The sequence below is a fragment of the Geospiza fortis genome, unplaced genomic scaffold (genome assembly GCF_000277835.1).
Source record: "Geospiza fortis unplaced genomic scaffold, GeoFor_1.0 scaffold120, whole genome shotgun sequence".
Lineage (NCBI taxonomy): Eukaryota > Metazoa > Chordata > Aves > Passeriformes > Thraupidae > Geospiza > Geospiza fortis.
Window position 1 is genome coordinate 1,105,002 of NW_005054364.1, and position 21,857 is coordinate 1,126,858.

General features: G+C 36.2%; 1 protein-coding gene across 1 annotated transcript in view; it reads left to right on the plus strand.

The window, feature by feature from the left end:
* The window catches only part of CNTNAP2 (contactin associated protein like 2), a 1,021,786-nt gene that overhangs the window by 337,775 nt on the left and 662,154 nt on the right, over positions 1-21,857 (plus strand). Inside the window, exon 3 of the mRNA XM_005424150.2 lies at positions 5,072-5,265. Within this exon, the coding sequence (XP_005424207.1) occupies positions 5,072-5,265 (194 nt within the window). The remainder of the gene's footprint in view (positions 1-5,071; positions 5,266-21,857) is intronic.

Consider the following 21,857-nt stretch of genomic DNA (forward strand, 5'->3'; position numbering starts at 1 on the left):
AAACGTGACCTTCCCTCAAAGCAGCTTGAAATGCAAAGTCTGCAATCATCCAAGATTTCTGTAAAAGCATAACTTTTCCCAGTGTGACTAGACCCACTGTAGTGTTCCAGGACTGCAAGGGACCTTAAAGATCATGTAGTTTCAACACCTTCTACCAGGCCAGAAAGCCCTCTTCAACCTGACCTTGAACGCTGCCAGGAATGGGTCATCCACAGCCTCTCTGGGTAACTTGTTGCAGTGTCTCACCAGCCTCACAGTAAAGAATTTCTTCCTAATGTCTAATAAAAATCTACTCTCTCTCATTTTGAAGCCATTCCCCCTTGTCCTGTCACCACACACCCTTAGGAAAAAGTCTCTCTCCATCTTTCTTTAGGCTCCCTTCAGGCACTGGAAGACTAATTATTTCGTCCCAAAGCCTTCTCTTTTCAAAGCTGAACAATCCCAACTTTCTCAGCCCGTGCTAATGGGAGATGTGCTCCAGCCTTAGGGTGTCTTGTGACTTCCTCTGGACTTATTCCAAGAGTTCCTCATCCTTCCTTTGTTGGGGGCCTCACAGCTGGAAGCATTTTATTTTGGCTGTGTAATGTCTTTATCTATTAAAAAATGTACAGAGGAAGACAAGGCAAAAATAAAAACCTCCATTGATATCCTGCTTGACTACAATAGTGACAAAGAGTGCAGGTGGATTTATCCCATTTAGGAGTTTGGGTCTCTTACATTGTTTTCTAGGTACTGTAGAAAATGGCTGCCCATATTTTCTCTGAAGTTCAGTAAATGGATGATCTCAGTATTTCAAAGATTTCTTTTTTGTCTTGATTTATCTTTTATGTAGCAGAATGACAAGCAATGTCTTGGAAAATAGCAAGGTGTCAAATGGTATTGATTTCATGCTATGGCAGTGACCTAGAAAGTGCTATTTCTCATTGAAAAATTATGTTGTGGTTTTCCCATAAAAATGATTCAAGCTCTAGGAATGTTTCAGGCTACATAATTATTAAAAAGGGCATATTTTTTGCCTTGCTGAAAGGCTATAGAATTGTTCTATGATTAGATAAAATAATCCCCTGAATTGTAACTACCCCAAAACCTACATCTTACATCTATAATTTGCTTTCTAATTAAATTTCTGAGTAAGGATCCTCTTCTTTTTTTATTCATGTCATTGAAACTTTTTTATTACTGATTTGGAAAGAGTAAAACACTCGACTTGCTGCAGAACTGGCATTTTTAATTTTGTTATTTGAAGTACGGAGCGATGAACAAGTGAGACTAAAACAAGAATGGATTCTTCCTGTGCAAATTAATGTTTCCAGTTTTCATCATGAATGGAAATGAAAGTCCCAGATTTTCAAAATAATGATTCCTAAGTGAAACAGAAGAGATTTTCCAAAATCATCAGCATATTTTGACTGCTGACTGCGTGAATATGTTTATTCACATTAAATTCTGGAACAGCATAAAAATAAAAATAGCGAGCAGATGTTGTTTGCAATTGAATTAATTGCACTGTTATTACCTAAAAGCTCCGTAAATGCTCCTTACATTTTAAAGGAAAGTAAATTGTATTATATGCATATGTTTAGCATCTTTAAAATAATTTTTTGTTCTAACCGCCTTCTAATTTGTAAGTCTATTTATTTCATTGCATATTGTGCTATTTGTTGTTAAAAGACAGTACGTGAAATAAAGGGAGCATTGCAAGAAAAAACATTTATCCAGTGTCTATTTTTCTGCCATAATAAAAAGTAAAAATAATAAATATAATAAAATTCAGGATATAGCCAATAACTATTAAGAATGAACAGTTTACACCAAGGTGTGAACAATAACTCTGAATAGCAGTTATTCAGCAATTTTAATACACCACTCTAGCTTCAGTATGACGTAATGTTCCCTGTAATCTACTAACATGCTGTTATTTTGCTCCTTCCCTAAAGATAATTCATTATTCTTTCATAATGTGCTGGTGACAAAGTTCTGTTTATTTCAAAAATAATGCTTTATTGTGGAAATTAGGTTTGATTTCTGAATTCCCCACTCCTTCAAAAAGGCAAAATATGTAATTATCAGTAACTCTTCTATTCCCAATCTAGTATCAAACCAAATTGTGAATTCCGATGAAAAAGCAGGGGTTTATTCAAAAATTTAATCACATGAAGAACAAAATATTTAATGATATGAAGAACTGTGAGCATGCGCACATTTATGGGGATGTGAGATATTTGTATCTACTTAGATTGAATTGAGATACAAATGTACTTAAATTCTTCCAGTGAATTCAGGGTATTTTCAAGATTTCACAGTGGAGAAATTTCACAGTGGAGAAATGTTGTATGTAATCCAACATTTTCATAACTTTTTTATAGCATGTGCCTGAAAAGAAATATTTTGAAGGAGAAAAAAGGATCCTTGAACCACTAAATGTTGCGTGTATCAGCAACAAAATGAACAAAGTAGTCATCTCCCCCAAATTACAGAGCTTGGTGAATCAAAGTGGAAGAGGACAAATTTAATTGATGCTCACAGGCTGCTTCTGATGACTGGCTGATGGCTGCCCTGCCTGCTCAGAGTGACCACCATTCCTTTGCCATGCTGATCTGCTCAGCAGCACATTCAGCTGTTATGCAGCATGTTTCTCCTTCATCCTTTGGACTATTTATTTCTTTGCTTGCTTGGAAAAGCCAGAAGGCAAATCTGAAACTCAGATATAGGATAATATTGTTTGCTGCTCTTTGCAACATTGACTAGAAGTCTTGTCTCTTGCTTGGGAGAAATGGCTAGAGGGCAGTCTGTCTTGCAAAACTAGTGTTTCCATCTCATGGCCTAGATATGGCTATTGTCACATCTCTTTAACTTTTCTTAAGCATGATGTAAAAAATGCTTTCTAACTCTTCTTACATAAAAAACGACCGAGAAAAGGAATGCTAGCACGTAAATTTTACAAACTTTTCAAAGGATTTGTAGGTGAAGACTCTTTAAAACCTACTTGAAATTTACAATAACTGTTTATCAATTACAGATGGCCAAAGTCTTGTCTAAATAATACGAATGTACTAAATAAAGAAATTATGTATTTTTATGCTTCAAAGTCTTTTTCTTTACATGTGCTTAACAAAATCCCCTGGTTTAATTTAAATCTCCTGCATTATGGTAAAAACCATAATATCTATTTTAACCTTCATAGCATTGTAGTATGTCACACTTTTTCAACAATTGCATTGATGAAGGAAATTTTAATGATTGACTGTTTAACTTTGTCTTTCATAAAAATTTTTAAATTGCTCACATTTGAACCTCTTTTTTTTGGTAGCCACAAAAGGGTTTTTTTACAAAGATGGCTTTTGTACAGTGTCAACTTCTTATCTTTTGCATGCCATCAATCACAGATATGTCAGTTTAATGAGGATATTAGGATAGGGAGAGAAGGCATCATCTCTGCTATTACAACAAGTATGTAGAGCTAACTCTTCTAATCTCCATGTATAGTAGTTATGAAGAAGCTGCATTCTGTTTTGAATGATCAGTCTCTGCAAAACTAGATATAGGTTGAAACTGGAAATGTGTGGGAATACTTTTCCTGCAAGTGCTTTTCAGAAAGGGTAATTTTTGGGGTTTATTTTTTTTTAATGGCATTTAACTATTCCCTACAGCTAAAGTATCCTGTTTATTTTCCTGGGTAGAGGAAGGAGAAAGCATCTATTGTAAATCTTGAGAATTTTAACAAATTAGTTGTCATTGGTGTAGTGTTACACTTTTAATTACAATGAAGCTGAACCACATAAGGCATCAGATCATCCTGTTGATATGATGACATTAAAACGTCCAACGACTTGCAAATGTTAACACCTGTAGCAGCTGAATGAGTTTTAGGGTTGTCTAAGGCTGAGGCAATGCTGCCGCCTAATGATGGGAGTATATAAGATGCAGTATAGCAATGTTGCTTGTTTGGCAAGCAGGCAAGGCTTGTGACATCAGTTGAAGACTATAAGTGAAATTAAAAGCAATAAAAATAGGCCCGTGGACTAGACTACATGATGTGATGGTGTGCCAAGATATTTATTTTGTTCAAAGCTAAAAGCAAAATAAAACCCCTGTAAATCATATCAAGTCTGTAAACATTTAGTTTTCTGTGTATTAATGTCTGTTATGATTATAAAGAGAATGATTCTCCACTTTTTCCCTGTTTTGATAGATGAGGTTTTTTATTTCATGTATTTCCTAATGCTTACCATTATAATAGCTATATCATTATAATATCTATCTGAGAAAGTTTATTATTCTCTGAAGAATCCTAATACAGATTTCCCCTAAATATTTTTATTTCAGAATAAGAAATTGCATTAATGTCTCAATACTACATTGATCTATGCATCACTGGCCTTCTTTATTTAGAACAGTATAATGTAGTCTACTGGCTGAGAAGAATATTAATGGTATTACTGTCAAGTTAATTCATAGACCCATAAAGAGCAATAACACTTGTGTAAGGCATCTGCCAATGTAATCTGTGACAGCTTGTACAACCAGCAGATCAAAACTGCAGTACCTGTTCCTTTCTCAATTCTTCTGGTAGATTTTCAGTTTTTGCCCTGTAGTGAAACATAAAGCAGAGAACTTGCTCTTATTTCCTCACTTTTTATCTGCATTACCTTTTCAACTTGAAATGTTATTGAAAAGGCATAGAAAATCCAAAATTTTTTTTATTTCCTCTGGCAAAGGAATTAATGGAAAATTGGTCAACCCTTGAAAAATTATAATTTGGCAGAAAGTAATAAACTGTAATTAAATCATTATAAAGGCATTGATTGGTTAGCAGTCATCCCATTAAATTATTATGATTATATAAAAAGTTTGATTAGGGCAATAGATTTAATGTACTTAAAGCCTGTGCTAAAGTTTGTTCTGCTTTTATTTTTTTTAATGAGAACTCATATTTCTTTTGTATGCGTTCAAATTTTTTTGATATTCTATTCCTCTCAGCTGGGCTGACTTCCAGCAATCAGCATCTTCACAAGTTCACATCGAAGCAACTGCCTGAGAGCTAAATCTCCCTTCTGCTTCTTCACAACAGGTGCAGGAGGTTGGTCTCCATCAGACAGTGATCATTACCAATGGCTGCAGGTGGATTTTGGGAACAGGAAGCAGATCAGTGCTATTGCAACCCAAGGCAGATACAGCAGCTCCGACTGGGTCACTCAATATCGGATGCTCTACAGCGATACAGGGAGAAACTGGAAACCATACCACCAAGATGGAAACATCTGGGTGAGTAATTGCTATGAAATGGAGGTGTGTGCTGTAATGAGGTTTATTGTCCCTGGTTTTCTTTGACTTCTATGACTTGTACAATGCTTCATTGTTTATACCAGGACAGAACAGAGCTTTTCTCAAAACAGTTATTTAGGATACAGCTGCTGTCAGGAGGGCTATCCCCAGATTAGCAAACCCATTTTGGGATGACAGTATTTAGCAGAATATGCAAATTTTTTGGTTGCTGGTATTGCTTTGCCTCCTCTTTCCTTTTAACTAATGTCATGGAGTGAGATAAAATAGCAGTTTTGAAAATTCTTCTGTTAAAATTTTGGAAGGTAACTTGTCCTTGTGTGTACATGTGCTGGAGAGCAATTTTATCATGTATGGATTGTTTTCCATACAGGTGCTACAGGGATGGGTTTGTTTTAGCTGGGATGAAGAGCATTTTCTTCACTAGCTAATATGGGGATGTGTTTTGGATTTGTGCTGGGAAGAGCATTGCTAATTCAGGGATGTTTTCTTTACTGCTGAGCAGTGCTTGCACAGCCTGAAGGCCTTTTCTACTTCTCACCCTTCTCCAGCAAGGAGGCTGTGGATGCACAAGAAACTGTGAGGGGAGCACAGCCAGGACAGCTGACTCCAACTGACCACTAGGATATCTCTTACCACAAGGAGCCATGCTCAGCATGTTATTCTGGGGGAAGGAGGAAGAGGGCATATTCATATTTGGAGTGATGACATTTGTTGTCCGAAGTCACTGTTACACGTGATGGAGTCCTGTTTTCCTTGGGATGGGCAGACAGCTGCCTGTCCATGGGAAGTGGTGGATGAATTCTTTGAGTGTGGCTTTTGCTTTGCCTATGAAAGTGGCTGTATCTCAACCCATGAGTTTTCTCACTTTTCCTGTTCTCTCCCTCATGCCACCATGGGGGAGTGAGTGAACAGCTGTGTGGTGCTTAGCTGTTGGCTGGGGTTAAACCATGACAATGGGTATTTATGCTATAAGCATTTTAGGAAAAAGCATATAATTTGGCTTTGTTTTTACATTTTTTTTCATGGATAAACTGCTAATTTCATTCTTGCTGAAAACACTAGCCTTCCATTTTGCTGACAAAAAAATTATAGCTATTACTTAACATGCCTATACTCATAGCATTTCTTTCAGATGGTATTCCTTCTCAAAAGTATACTTTGAAAGCAGAAAAACATTATTATTCTTTCTGAAACCAAATTAAGTGATTAGCTATTATGTAAAAGCAGACAAGATTTAACACGGTGATATTTTAGATTCACGTTTTTGCCAGGTGCTTCTTTTATTAAGGTCTGTTATTAAAAATTAATGTCAAATATAGAGCATAAGGTGAATGATTTTTTCTGTATAAGAGAAACTCAGTTAATATGTGGAGAGTGTAGAAACAGTAATTTTTTATTACAGTATTGATTTATTGAAAAAATTTCTTCCATGTGCCAGATAGGATTCTGAAAAAGGGACAATTTAAAGCTGGGGAGGTAGAAACCTTGAAGAGAAAAAATATTGAATTTTGTTTAGGTTCCTTAGAACTTGGATATGAATATGATTCATCAGGGTAGGGGACAACTTATGCTTAAGCCTGATGAATATAAAAATTTCTCTTTTAGGGCCACTTACTATAAACACTAAACGTTATAAATATTTTTATATTCTTCCTCTAAATGTATAAAAACTTCAGCAACTACTATTGAAATCACCAAGAATGGGAGAGAGCTTTGCAGCTGGCTGAGCGAATAATATATAAAGCAGAATAGTTAGGCTGAGGAAAAATATGTTCTTAATAACTTTTAGTGATGCCTAGTTTGGTTGATTTAGTCACAGCTGTGATTGCTTGTTTTCAAAGCAGACCAGCTTTCCAAGTGAGGGCTTTGTAGCAAGTCTTTATTCTTATACTGTCACTTAATATAAAAATATTGATAGCTTCTTCATGCAAGAGCATTTCCTTTTTCTCTTTATTAGCACTTATGCATGCTTGGTGAATTTAGGGGAATACTACTGGTCTGTTATTGACCACTGACATCACTTGCAAAAAAGTGTGATGAGCCATGCAGGTCTGCTGCTTTTATTTGGAATGCTGTCTTTGGATATACATTAGCAAGCTGGTTGCTGCAGTACTGCTATTGTTCCTGTTTAAAATTTTTATCCAATATTAGTAAAGTAGATTAAAAAATAAATGCTACCTTATCTCTGCTTTCTTTTAAGAGTAAAATTGGGCTGTTACCAAAAAATAAAAATGCCACAGTTATTGACTCTAACTCTAGTTTGCCTAAAATAGTATTGCTTTGGTGGTTAAATGATGTCACAGCTTTGGTTTTATCTTGGAAACACTATTTATTAGTTATTAATAAATATTCATCTTAATATGTTCCCAAAACAGGGGAGTGGTAGTGTTACAAGGAGACAGACTTTCCTCATGTGAAAACAGAATGGATGGAAAATCTGCACCAATCTTCCATCTAGTGTCAATTTGTACAAGAAACTAAAAGCAGTGGTAGCTGTTAGGATCAGACTAGACTACATAAGCCAAGTATTTATCATAGGTACTTTAAATTCATAAAATCAGATCCTTCCTGACTGAAATGACTGTGGTGATCTTAAAAATCTCATGATTCTGCTGCCCTTGAAGATCTTTTTAGAAAGAACTTATTCTTTACCTTTGCATTTGTATCTTTTAAGAGATTTATCCACAGGAGAAATACACTATGCAGCCTTTGTTTAAAAACCCTCTTCCATCATCCCTATGACTGAATGTCATTGTTTTCTGACAACAGTAAATTTAAAACTATATGCAAAAGCAAATTAAAAGAGTAAAAGAGAAGGGCAAAGTTCAACAATATTTAAGACTAAAGTAGTTATGATATCAATTGACACTGAGGATGTGATGTGAGAAACAAAGGGAAATAAAGCTAAATAGATGAATTGGAGAGAGAGAAAAGGAGAAATAATTTGCAATACAGATCTAGTCAGGAACAAACCATTATCATCTGCATAAAAGGCTGAAGTGAACTCTTCTGTATGCGTTAGTCAGGGAGGAAAAGGAGTTCTATAATTACCTCCTAAGTAGGAGAGAAATCAAAAGGCTCTCAGGAAGTCTGTGATGGGGAAAGTGCTTTCAAGGTGAATTTAGAGTAAGCTTCCCAGTTCTGTGAAATAGATTTTGTGACCCCACCCCTCCTGGGCTTTTGGATATTTTCAATTTTCATGAATTTTAATAAGATGAGTGAATGTGGCCTCTTTCCATAAAATGCCTAGCAACTAGAGAATTTTGATCACCTCTCCTACCTTCACTCTTGTAGTCTGAGATTCTAATTTTGATAGGTCATGAGGTTTCCCTTTATATGTCAATCCACTGGGGTGTTTCATGTACACAAAAAAACCCCTCCACTTTGTTTTGGTATAGATGCTCATTTTAGTTTCTGTATCAATGCTATTTGCCTAATGAACACATACCAGACATGATTCTGCATATAATACTGTTTCTATTTGCTAACTCAGCTATAGATGATATAAATATCTCATGTTAAGCATAACGCAAATATGCTCTATAGCTATAAGACATCTTCTGAAACATTGAGACTCAAATTTTATGCATCAGTGGCAGAGGCTCAGTATGTCTAACATTAAAATTTTTCCTAAAGGAAATTGGAAGATCCTTGCTAGAATTGAAGAGATCTTATGAAGTATTGTCTTCTAAAATTTGATTACTCTAGTAGAACTTGATATCAGCTCTCAGCCATCTTACAATTTTATTCTTGGTGTTATCAAAGTCACAAAATCAGAGAATAAGCTGAGTTGGAAGGGATCTACAAGGGTCATAGAGTCCAACTCCTGGCCCTGCACAGCACCATCCCCGAGAGCCACACCATGTGCCCAAGAATATTGTCCAAACACTTCTTGAGCTCTGTGGGGGCTGGTGCTGTGACCTCTTCCCTGGGCAGTCTGTTCCAGTGCCTGACCACCTTTTTCTAATATCCAGCCTAAATCTACCCTGACACAACTCCAGCCTATTCCCTGGGGTCCTGTCACTGGTCACCACAGAGCAGAGATCAGTGTCTGCCCCCCTCTTCCCCTTACAAGAAGGTTGTAGACTGCAATGACGTCACCTCTCAGTCTTTTCTGTGCTAAACAAAGCGACTTCATCTGCTCCTCACAAGGCCCTTCACGATCTTAGTTGCTGTCCTTTGGACACTCTCTAGCACCTTCATATCTTTCTTGTATTGTGGCACCCAAAACTGCCTCCAGCACTGGAGATGAGGCCTCCCCAGCGCAGAGCAGGACAATCCCCTCCCTTACCTGGCTGGTGATGCTGTGCCTGATGTACCCAGGACACGCTTGGCCCTCCTGGCTGCCAGGGCACTGCTGACTCACATTTAACTTGCCCTCAACCAGGACACCCAGGTCCCTTTCTGCAGTGCTGCTTCCCAGCATTTCATTGGACAGTCTATCCACACATCTCAGGTTGTTCCATCCCAGGTACAAAATCCAGCACTTTCCTCTGATAAACTTCATATTGTTGATAAATTCTCAGCCCTCCAATTCATCCAAGTCTCTCAGCAGGGCCTCTCCGCCTTCATTGGAGTCAACAGCTCCTCTCAGTTTTGTACCGTCTATGAACTTGCTTAGAGTCCCTTCTAGTCCTGTGTCGAAGTCATTTATGAGGATGTTGAAGAGTGCAGGGCCAAGGATGGAGCCCTGTAGAACTCCACTAGTGACAGGTCCCAGTCTGATGTCACTCCATTCACTGAAACCCTTTATGCCCATCCCATACGCCAGTTGCTCACCTGTCACATAATGTGTTTATCCAGCTGTGGACTGCACATTTTGTCCAGAGGGGTACCAGAAAGTATCAAAAGTTTTACGGAAAATCCAAAAATATTATGGTAATTATGAGTAAAAAAAAAAAAGAAAAAAAAAAAGGGAAAGGTAGAGTGTAGATGTGTAGATTCTCTGCCCATGACCTTCAAATTATATTCTGTACCTGATGCTTATCTTCAGCTTCAGTGGACACCAGTGGAGCTGCAAAGATGTAAATGAAAGCAGATTTTGCTTTATTACAGAAAATTTAGATGTTGACTAAGTGGCTGCTGCTACAATTGAAAGCAGTTATGTATTTCTGATATTGTCGTTTTTCTTTCAGTTTTAATTAAACTTAGAGTGTGTTATGCATAACATCTGCTTTGGTATTATTTTTATTGTTGAAAAGATATTGAGTGAGTACATCGTTTTCACTATGAATAATGATTTTTGGAAAGGAATTTAATTTAGGTACTTTCCTACTGGCTTTAAAACTTTTTTTTTAAATTTTAATACTTCTGAGTCTCTTTCCTGTTTTAAGTGAAATAGGCAGGAATCCACTGAGTTAACTGTAAAATGAACTTTGCGTTTCTCTGGGAAATGAGGAATAAGCTACTGTTTAGCAATATATTCTCTTCATTTACGTGAAGAGAATTTACATGGTTCCCCTTGGTATTGAAGGAAGTTGCTACAGCACAGTGGATTTAGCTTTTACTAGAAAACAAGCTGTCAGCATTTCAGAATATTTTGCTACAGGATTGAGCCAAAAGTCATTGCAAAAGAAGCTCAAGTGAGTTAGATAATTAACTTTTTCAAGCTGTGCGAGACTTCAGATGTTTGATACTCTTGGGTGCCTTTGGAAATACCAACCATCAAACAGGCCTAAAGTAACATTTAATGACTAGATAGATATAAGGAAATCATATGCAGCTCTACCTAGCTGAAATTATGTGGGAGCCATCTGCTCAGAGTTTCTGTTCATACTGACATGCATTTTCTGGTGAGATTATTCCAAGAAAAAGTTGCAAGACTTATCCCATTCCCAAGTCCCTTCCACCTGCTCTACAGAGCAACATTTTCAGCTAACAAAGGACTGAGTGCATATATCTTAGTGTACAATGATTTGTGTATAGCAACTACAATTGAAGAGGAATAAATTCTAGCATCCACCCACTATGTTAGGACATGCGAGAATTATTTACTTTGTGAAATCTGTCACTGCTTTTTCCCCTGAGAGGCAACTTACATCCATAACCCCTAGCTGAATATTAATGAAGGATTATATGAAACAGTTTTTGAGTTTGATATTTAATGCCATTTTCCTTTTTTTGTGTTTACTTCATAAGATCTTAATTGGCAACTTACATCATAGGAAGATTTACTGGGTTAATGGGCTTATAGGCCTGGAAATTTTGTCCTTTTTTTAAGTACTTCTATTGAATTGCATTATTTTATTAAATCAATTTAGTTTATATGACATTATACTTTTTTATAGTCATGGGAACACTTAGAAAATATGAAATGTGATTAGAATGGTCTGTGACCTGCCATTTGTTGTTTCTGGGCTCTTACTAGAATATCAGACACTGTGCAGACCTATTTAAACATGGCAAAGTGCTTTGATATATTAATCAGTGCAAAAGTTTTGGCTTGTGTTTATAAGTCTTTTGGAAATGTTGTTTTCTATGTAATGACTCCCTGACTAATCCTATCTGGAAGGATTTTGAATGGTATCTTGCTGTCTCCTTGGCAATGTCTCAAGGTTACCAGTGTCAAAATCACTGGCTTTTAATTCTCTGCATAATTTATTACTAGAAATCTAGAAATGCCTTTTTATCCTTTTTTTTTTTTAATTTCTTTTCATGGTAGGGGTACCAAGAGGGAAAAATTTCATTTTTCTCCTGGAATATCCTGTGTGACTTTTGTTAATTTCATCGTACCTTACCCTGCCTGGATGCTATGTCTCTGAGGACCTGTCTCCCATAACTTTGTCTTATAAAGATTGTTCCATTCATTTGCAGCAGCCTATATCACCTTTATGGATGTATTGAGAGAATGAGGAGTCATAACTCCCACCCAACTCACTTTGTCTCAGCACTTAGTGGACATTGCTGACCTACACATTGAGGGCTTCTGACTGAAAGGGTGTGGACACAGAAAAATATTCCTTTTGCTGCAGTGAACGTAAATTCTTTTATAGACCTACTGTAATGGTCTCCATTATTATGTCAAATAAATATGATAAAGTTTTGACAGGACACCTTTAGAAATTCAGGCAGTTGCTGAAATGGAATTTTTAGAAACCCTGAAGAAAAGAAAGTTGCAGATAAGCATCAGTGCTATCCAGATGAAGCCTGTTTCCTAATCTACTCTTCTCCATGTGAAATCTGTTAAGAGAAACTGTGAAGATTTTTAAATGCATTTAGAGAAACATACTTGGGGTTATCTGAAATATCATGGCAAAATATATCTATGCCAAATGCTGTCACAACCACAGACTGTATTTGTATTAAAATGTCAGAAGATCTGATAGCCTTTTAAATGTTGGAATACTAAGATTAACACAAAACTCAGCTAAACAGTAATGCTAGTTTAAACTACTGACTTTTTGGAAATAAAAAATATATGTAGATACTTATGTGTCTCTAACTAATAATGTATTTTATGTGTGAAGCTATATCCTGCCTAGAAGACTTTCTAAGCATATTTTTGCTTAGAATCTTTGAAATAATATTTTTTGCAGGAAGAAAGATCTCTAATATTATTTTTAGCAGAAACATGGGGTTGTGAGTTTGCTTATAACTTTAAATAACATCTTTAAATGGAAAACAAGCTGACATTTGGAAATTGATTGATCAGATGGAAAGTTATTATTATTTTCAATCTAAGGTGCTATTTCTGTTATTGAAAGAAAGATTCTATAGTTGTGTTAGGCTATCTACAGAGGCACAAGCAGAATGATTTTTAATCTATCACAGAGTATGCTAGGTAAAGAGAAGACGAAATTCCTCCTGGTGTGGTGGCAGACAGCATCCCAGCCCTCACCTGATTCTGTACAAGCCATTAAAAAAATTGGGATAACATATGACAATAGTCATAGTCATGGCTCCGTGACATCACACCTAGGCTAACATATCTTTGTTGAGTGCATCAATAGTCTCTTGAAAATCCTAGCATAGTTATCTAGGTCACCCTTAATCCCCTCCAGGAAGTCTGAACACATGCTTAGATGATAGAACCAGAGGAGGATTTTCAAAGATTGTGCATTTTTAAAGGTTCTCTCTAGAAACACTTTTGAATGTCTAGATAAAGTCTACTGAATATGACCAAATAAAATGGACTGTAGTAATTTCCTTGTGGCTTGTCAGCCCTCTTTTGTTTGGCTACAGTGTATGAATATATTAAATAATATATGAAACTCTTCTAGAAGAAGGGCAGCATATGACCAAAAGTTTGCTTTAGGGCACTTTTATTGTTGCTGGATACAGATTTTTAATTTTATATCATGTATTGGATAAAACGTCACACTAGAGTAGTGCAGCTAATGTCTCATTTGATAAAAGTATGGCTAGAAATAGGAATTCCAATGATCTCCACAGATGTAAAAAAACCTCCCAACAAGTAATGATAAATGTATTTTATTTGCTTTAAGTTAAATTAGAAAATGTAGAGTTACAAAACACAAGTCTTGCTTTTTACTTAGTCATTACATTTTGTTATGTTAAGACTTCTGCAGTGTCTTTGCCTTACGTAATAGAATAACCAGCTCAGGGTGCTGCACCTGGGTCAGAGCAACCCCTGCTATTAACACAGGCTGGGGGATGAACAGATGGAGAGCAGCCCTGGGGAGAAGGACCTGGGGGTGCTGCTGGATGAGAGGCTGGACATGACCCAGCCATGGGCACTCCCAGCCCAGAGACACAAACGTGTCCTGGGCTGCCTCCAAAGCAGCAGGGAGGGGATTCTGCCCCTCTGCTCCTCTCTGGTGAGACCCCACCTGCAGGGCGGCATCCAGCTCTGGGGTCCCAGCACAGGAAGGACATGGACCTGTTGGAGTGAGTCCAGAGGAGGACACCAAGGTGGTTAAGAGGATGGAACACATCTTTTTTGAGGAAAGGCTGAAATATTTGGGTTTGTTCAGTCTGGAAAAGAAAAATCTTCAGGGTGACCTAATTGCAATCTTTTAACACCTGAAAGGAACCTACAAAAAAGATGGAGAGGGGCCTTTTACAGGAGCATGTAGTGACAGAATAAGGGGGAATGGCCTTAAATGGAAAGAGAGTAGGTTTAGATCAGATATTAGGAAAAAAATTCTTTACTGTGAGGGTGTGAGGGACTTGAACAGGTTGCCCAGAGAAGACATTCCCCATTCTTGGACCTGCTTAAGACCAGGCTGGATGGAGCTCTGAGCAACCTGATCTAGGGGAAGGTTCACAGCCAGGGAGTTGGAACTAGATGACTTTTAAGGTCCTTTCTAACCAAAACCATACTATGATTCTTTGAATACACTTCTATACACAGCTGTCAAAAATCTGATCTGTCGAGAACTTCCTTAGTTTCTTCCTGGTTTTTCCACCATGAAGCTCAAGAAGAAGTTGCCCAAAGAGGTTTTGAGGGTGCTGAACCAAGCAACATGCTGAAATTACTTACAGCCTTTTAATTCTGGATGATATCTGAGATTTGTCCAAACAGCTAACTGTTGAAATGAAGAGGCAAATCAACTCTAATTATATTCTGTGTTTGATGCATATGGCCTTTATTTATCTTTTTAATTTAGAGCTGGCTTCAGTTTCTCTGGTGAGATGCATCATAGAATATCTCTAAACATTAGGAAGCTTCAGATATTTGTTCTAAATTCAAGGCAAACCCCATTGGTAGCACCAATAGTTTTCATTTTTTTTTTAATAGTGCATATGAAAAGTGATTTAAGTTTTGATCCATGAAACGCTCCTGTGCCCAACTTCAAATGTTGAAATTAAAGTAATGAAACTAATGTTTAAAATTGAGTTTACATGGTCAGAGAGCATATTCATGTGTGTTGATATAATATTTACAACAAATGGAGGAATGGCCTGACTGAAATTCTTTGTGCAGTACCATATGACAAAATAAAAACCTTAGTTAAATGTTAGGCAGGTGTAAAACGGGAAATGTTCTCAGCTTTTCTTTGCTTGGCCCCTGGCAAACATGAAACTGTGCACAAAGCTGTGGTGCTTCAGTCTGGTGCTTATTTGATGGATTTTTAAAAAGGTTTTTGGTTCTTCCTTAATTAATTAATTTCCTTTTTAATTAATTATTAATTAATTAAACTGAAAGGTACTCCTATCAGGAGAACTCTTAGGTTGAGACAGCTACACACTGCAAATACTAAAATCCTTATACTGGGAGATGGTCACTTTATTTTTCTCTATAATATACCCTGTAAATATTTCTGTTTGGTGGAATAGATGGGTTTGTGCTGCCAGATGAAAGACATGGTTGTGGCAATTCAGGTGGAACAAAGGCCTTTTGCTGTACTGCTTCTGTTGCCTGGGAGGTGTGGTATGAACAGAGCATAGCTTGTAAAAGTTGTCTCCTATTTGCCCATTGGCTGATTAGGTGTTATCTCTCTGCTGAAGATGAAGTTAATTACCTGGGAGCAAGTCATGGTTGAATCAATGAGCATTCACTTCAATATATATTTTTGGGCTTGTCCATCTGTGGAATTGTACTTGTAGCATCTGGTTCTCCCTAGAGAACTGGTACTTGCTAAATGGGGAGACTGGAGACTAAGATTTGCAAAAGAAAAGGTGAGATAATGCATCCTGGGGGGCTGACAATTTAAGGTCAAGTGCCTGCCTTCAAAATCACACAGTTGCTCAAATAAGATCACAAAAAAATTATTTCACAAATATATGTGATTTGAAACCCCCTTAATGCTAAAAAGTTGACTCCTTCCTTTATGAAAATAATTTTCCATTCTTTTTACCAGTATTGAAAAATAAAATTAAAAAAAAAAAGTAGAAAGAAGAAAACACCCTAATTTCTTTGGCCATGTATAAACTGATGAGTTTGAGAGGAGAAATTCATTTTACAGGGAATTTGACAATGCTGCTGCTGATGCACTGTGTGTCTGTGACTGTATAGATAACTTCAGCCTGAGGGTTCCTATCTGACACTTTTCAGGAATGGTAAATTGACATCAAAAATATGAAAAAGTTAGACTTGGGCTAAGAACACTCCATTGTGCTATTTATTAAATGTTCTTCTTTCCACGTATGTTTTACTTTTTAAAAATGTTTTCAAACTCCTTAAGATAGAGAATAGCACATTACTTATTGGCACAGATCTTATTCAGAAGGGCATACAAAGAAGCCCTTTCCTTTTACGTGGAACTTAATTCCTGTTGGGTTTAATAGAAAGCATGAAGTAAAATGAAAGCAAATTTGTACTTTACATTTTCCTGAACAGTGCTGCTTTTGTATCATCATACAGACTGTACTCTTGGCAGAATTTGTAAAAATTGTTTTTATATAACAATTTGTTAAAAAATAGTTGCTGTTTTAGTTGTGTTAGTATTTCTCACTCCCTTTTATAATGTACGTTCTTATGTACGTAGATTATGAGTTAATCTTTACTGAAATCTGTTTTAGTAAAGTGAATGAAAATAAAAATAAACTGCAAGAGTTTTCTGAATTGCAGTACAGCAGTGTTACATATAACAAATGTGTTCAAGTGAAGCATTGATGTGGATTAATAGTGCTGTAACTCTAATTTCTTGTAGACAAATAGAGGAAAACTTGCTTTAATTTGTTTCCAGTCTCTCAAATGTGTCTATCGCATTGCTTTTACATACATAAATTTAACTAAATTGATATCATAGGAACATACAAAGTTATAACTGGATTTTTATTTGTGCAATTACAGACAAAGCTGGTTCATACTGATCTTTAAAACCTAATGTGGAGCCGTTCCTCCCAACTCTACTTGACTTCAGCACAAAATACCACAACAAGGGAATAAGTCTTGTCTGCTCTAGCTATAAAGTCTCGTCTTAGCTAAAGTTTAAGCTAGTTTGAATGTGCTTGGTGATATCCTTACCAATCATGATCAGCTGAAAATTATAAGTTTTGGTTTTTAATACTGGCACAAAAGTCACTGGCTATACTGGATGCTGGGTTGTGTTAGATGATTGTTTTAATTAGCATATTTTCCAGTCTGCTTAGTTAAAGAAATGCTTGGGGAGCACTTGTCTTTGGATTCATCCTAATGAGACCACCCACAGGAAGAAATTCTTCCTGTTTGGAGGATTAACATGCCTGGTCAAAATCTTAAGAAGTGTCAAGATAATTGTTTTGCAAACTGTTTTTTCAGAGTATTGTTCTGACTTTGTTTTGAAATTTCAGAAACCTATAAAGTATAATAGGTTTCTTACTCTCAGGTCCAGCCACTGAAAATACTAGAAGAAATCTTATACAATAGATCACCATTATCCTGAAGTTTGTTTATTTTCTTGTTCAGATTATAAACTGAGTAGATTCTATGAGGAATTTACTTTACAAAAAAAAAAAAAAAAAAGGAAAGTGTATATTTCTAGAAAGAATAACACACAGACTCTTTTCCAAATCCAAATTCCAAAATTCCAATTTGGAATTTTCCCATTCCAAAGTGCTTGTACAAAATGATTTGCAAAGAAAAATCTCTTTAAACTTCAAAACATTGACATTGACTGGATGAAGAGGAAAAATATTCTGTTCAGCTCATCACTGACTTGACCTTAGTTATTTCTTTTGAAATATTTAGGAAAATGTGATCAGACTGATGTGTGACTTTGTTCCCTATACTTTGTTACAGTATTTCAGTGCTAAGGTAGGAAAAAGTTGGTGCCAGCCAAGAATAGATTCAGTCTTTTTTGACAAAAACTTTTTCAGCTTTATAATCCATATAATACATTTACTGGAAACCAAGCACAGTTTTGTACATGCACTTTTCCTATTCCCATCAGGCCAACCTCTTTAAATCATGACAGATTTTACCAACGTGCCCAAGAGACAGAAAAAAATGGTGGTGAGCAAGAAGAGCGCTTTTGGACAAGCATACTTGAGATGTGCTTCTCTAAAGCAGTGTTTTCAAAGCAATAAAGTGTTCATGTTCATAAATTGAGTAAGTCTTTAAGTGCTTAAAGATATAAGGCAAAGCTGCTGACATGGCACTGTTGCTAAATTTCCTTGGAGAAAATGAGTTCTGGTTGGGAGTAACTGTAACACAGACTTAAGGCTTTTGACACTTAGAGATTGTGATGACTGCACTCACAATTTTTTTTTGTTGTTGTTTAGATATAGAAAAGATGGGTCAGATGTTCTTCATCAGAGGTAAGGGATTAAGTTAATATTTAGTTAACACTGAACTAGTAAAGGCAGAGGTGAAATTCTCTCAGTATATTGGGGAAAAAAGAAAATATATCAACATTGTATTATGTTAGACAATAAGACCATGAGAATTCTGCAGGTACTACACAGCTAAAACTTTAACATGTGCAGTTTTAAATAAAAAAGTGAAATATCTTTGTTAGCTGAAGGAGAGAGAAGGGAGAGGTAACCCTGTCAGCCTTGAGTGTTTCATCAGTAGAAACAAGCCAGGAAAGAAAGAATTCTTAGTGCATGAAAGCAGATATTAATGACAGGGCTCAAGCTGAACTCTCTAAGAGCTTTCTGACATGTTCATGCTGTCTGTGTAAGGTTAAAAAAAAACTAAAACCAACAAAACACCAAACCCTCCCAAAAAACTGAGAGTAAAGTAGATCAATAACAAGAGTTTGTTTTTAACAGTCTTACTAGACAACCTATTGATTAGATCTTTTCCCCATATTTTGTTCAAGTGTGTGCCTAGTGGAGTGCTTTTATTACTGCTTTTGTTGTTTAGCATGAAGTTCCTAACAGGCATGTTAGTTTGAATAGCTTTCAGATTTATTATTCTAACATTATTTTAATGGTTAGGTTGATAGAAAACTATTAAATACAGCTCCCTTCCCTTATGAAGACCCAAAGGAGGAAGCTCCAGTCTTGTGTCACTTCAGAATAGAATTCCTTTTAGCACCAAGCACACAAGAGCTCTACAATGCAGCTTCTGCCCAGAAATTACATACTGATAAAACAAAGTCTCTGTCCTTTTCGGGACTTCTCTGTCACAAGATACCCTGATATAGGTTGCCACTAAGATTCTAGAGTCCTGCTCATTATAGCTAGGCTTTCATTATAAAGGTGACTTATTTTCTTGTTTCAGGACATAAAAAACTGATTCATGGCTTCCTAGCTCTTATATATACAACATCTTTCTCATCTTTAGACTCCTGATACGTGTCAGGAATATCTTGGGACTGAGAGATGAATACATAACCTGCATATTCCTAGCATCTAGCTCTTTAATTGGAACTGGTAAATTAATATATATGGTGTAAATCCTTTGACATACCATGCATTCGACAAATTTTTTTTGTATAGTGATGCAAAATCCCTTCCCTCACTAGAACTATAGCTGTAAAGGCGGTAAAATTCAAAATTATTTTGATTTAAAAGTATTCAAGTAAGTAGTCTTGTCACAGTTTGAAGGTCAAAATGCCTTAATCTTTGAAATCAGCCTTAATAATTTCCGAATAAGGGATTTAAGTATTAATATTTTAGTTAGAATACCCAATTTCTATTTATCTGAAGACTGCAATTTCTACAGAATGTCTTATCATACTTATCATACATGTATATGTAAGGACTGTGAAGGTAAAAAACTGAAGAGATATATTAGCTAAAGGGACATCAAATTTCTATCCTATTAGTAACTCATGAAAATATGCCATGTCATACAAAGCAACTGGTTAAAGACAACGAGGCTACTGATAAAGGTAAAAAAGCACTCTGATGTACTACTGCTTTAAAGTACAACACTGTAGGAAATTTGTGTGTGTCAACACAGGCCCACTCCCTGGAAGCAGCAGAAAATAAGTGGGTAGTTTGCTCTCTCTGAAAAGATGCTTAAGAGGAGTTCATGACTTCCTCTTCTGAATAACATTCAACCCTGTGCCTGACTTAAAAAGAGAAGGTAAAACTGTAAGAGGTAAACAATGTTCACCGCTTCTTCCTGACCAAGGTGTCTGCATGACACCAGTTCTTCATTTGGCTATACTTGACCTCTACTATGTTTGGTTTGACTTTTTGTTTTGCTTTCTTTTCTTCAGGGGTGTTCTTACACACACTAGACCCACAGTCTCCTATCAACAAAATCTGCCCTTGCTCTTTCCCCTAGTTTGATCCCACTTTCCTGTTGTCGACACAAATGATATCAGGTGTAATATGCCTGAGTACAATGTAATGGATTCAGCTTGCTGCCAACATTTTCTTGTGGTGATTTTCATTGACTTTTCTCAGTTTTTCTGTATTCTCTCTGCATGGGAGATAAGAGGCTTCAGTTACATTGGGGTTTTTTTGACTCTTCAGAAGGTTTTAATCACACCTTTTTTCATGGGGAAAAGAGCACACAAGAAAAGGATTGTGAACAATTTTGTTCCAGTGTCTTGATGTTCCTGTCCTGAATACCAGGGAACATTTTTACTTTTTTTTTCCTTATCTCCTGCCTTCCAGCATAAAACTGTAATGAAATACTTTCAAATAGGAAAATTGAAATTTTCATTTTTGTGGGGACATTTACTGAATATTCATACTTCATAAAACCACCAGCCCTTATTTTCTACAAAATGTGCTTGTAGGGACTAAGTTATGCAGTGCCTAATCATAATAACGAGCCTTACACCTTGAAGCATTTAAAGGGTAAAACAGGAAAATAGTAATACATAAGTGGTGCAATGTGATACTTGAAAGGGTCATTCTTTCCTGCTATAAATTTTATTTTGATTTTTTTTTCAAATAATGGCATTATTATGCTGAACAGGGTGCATTATGGAGCATGGCTCAGCATGAATATTTTTTGATCTGTTTAAAAACCTGACTGTGTTGCAGGGAGACAGAAAAATAAAGATCCATAACCTTCTTAAGAGGAAAACTTGTAGGACTAGTGGCAGGGTCAAGGGATTTCAGTTGTTCTAACAATGTTAAAATACTTGATTTTAGTAGACAGTGTGTAATGTTATTGGTACTAAAGGTTTTCTTAGTGCTACTTTGCTACTTAGCATTGTCTCTTTGTTCATTTTTGAAAGCTGAAGCCGAAAGAACTATATGTTGTCATGAAAAGCAAACCAAAATCCTATTGTAAATATTATAGAAGATTTTAGAAATGCATTTATAGAAGATATAGTTTTCTGATGTAGTGTTTGTAAAGATGGATGTCCCAAGTATTCGTTGTAGCAATCCTGCAAAGCTTTGCTGTATTCAACGGGTAATATTTTAAGTTTTATAGGTAATATTTTTAAGGGTTTTTGCAAAAAGTGGTGCTTACTTTTGTATTTCATTTTAGAAAAAAAATCTTCATATTAGGCTTTCTTGGTAAGTTGTGTAAGAATTTAGTTGTCAGATCCGAAGTTTGAAATAAATGCAAATAAGAATATTTGAATGCAAGTATGAACTTCAGCTTTGTACTGAAGTTCAGCTTTACATGTAGAGGCAGTCTGTAGTCTCCAGAGTGGCACTTATCTTCCATAATCATGACATTTCCTTCTTCCAGCAATTTTTTGCATTGCTTACTATGCATCTTTTGGCCAAAAGAAATTAATCTGGGAGTTAGCATTCAGGAAGCCATTAAGTGACTAATGTGTAACAAATGCATTGCAGAAAAAATAATATTGTGGTACTCACTA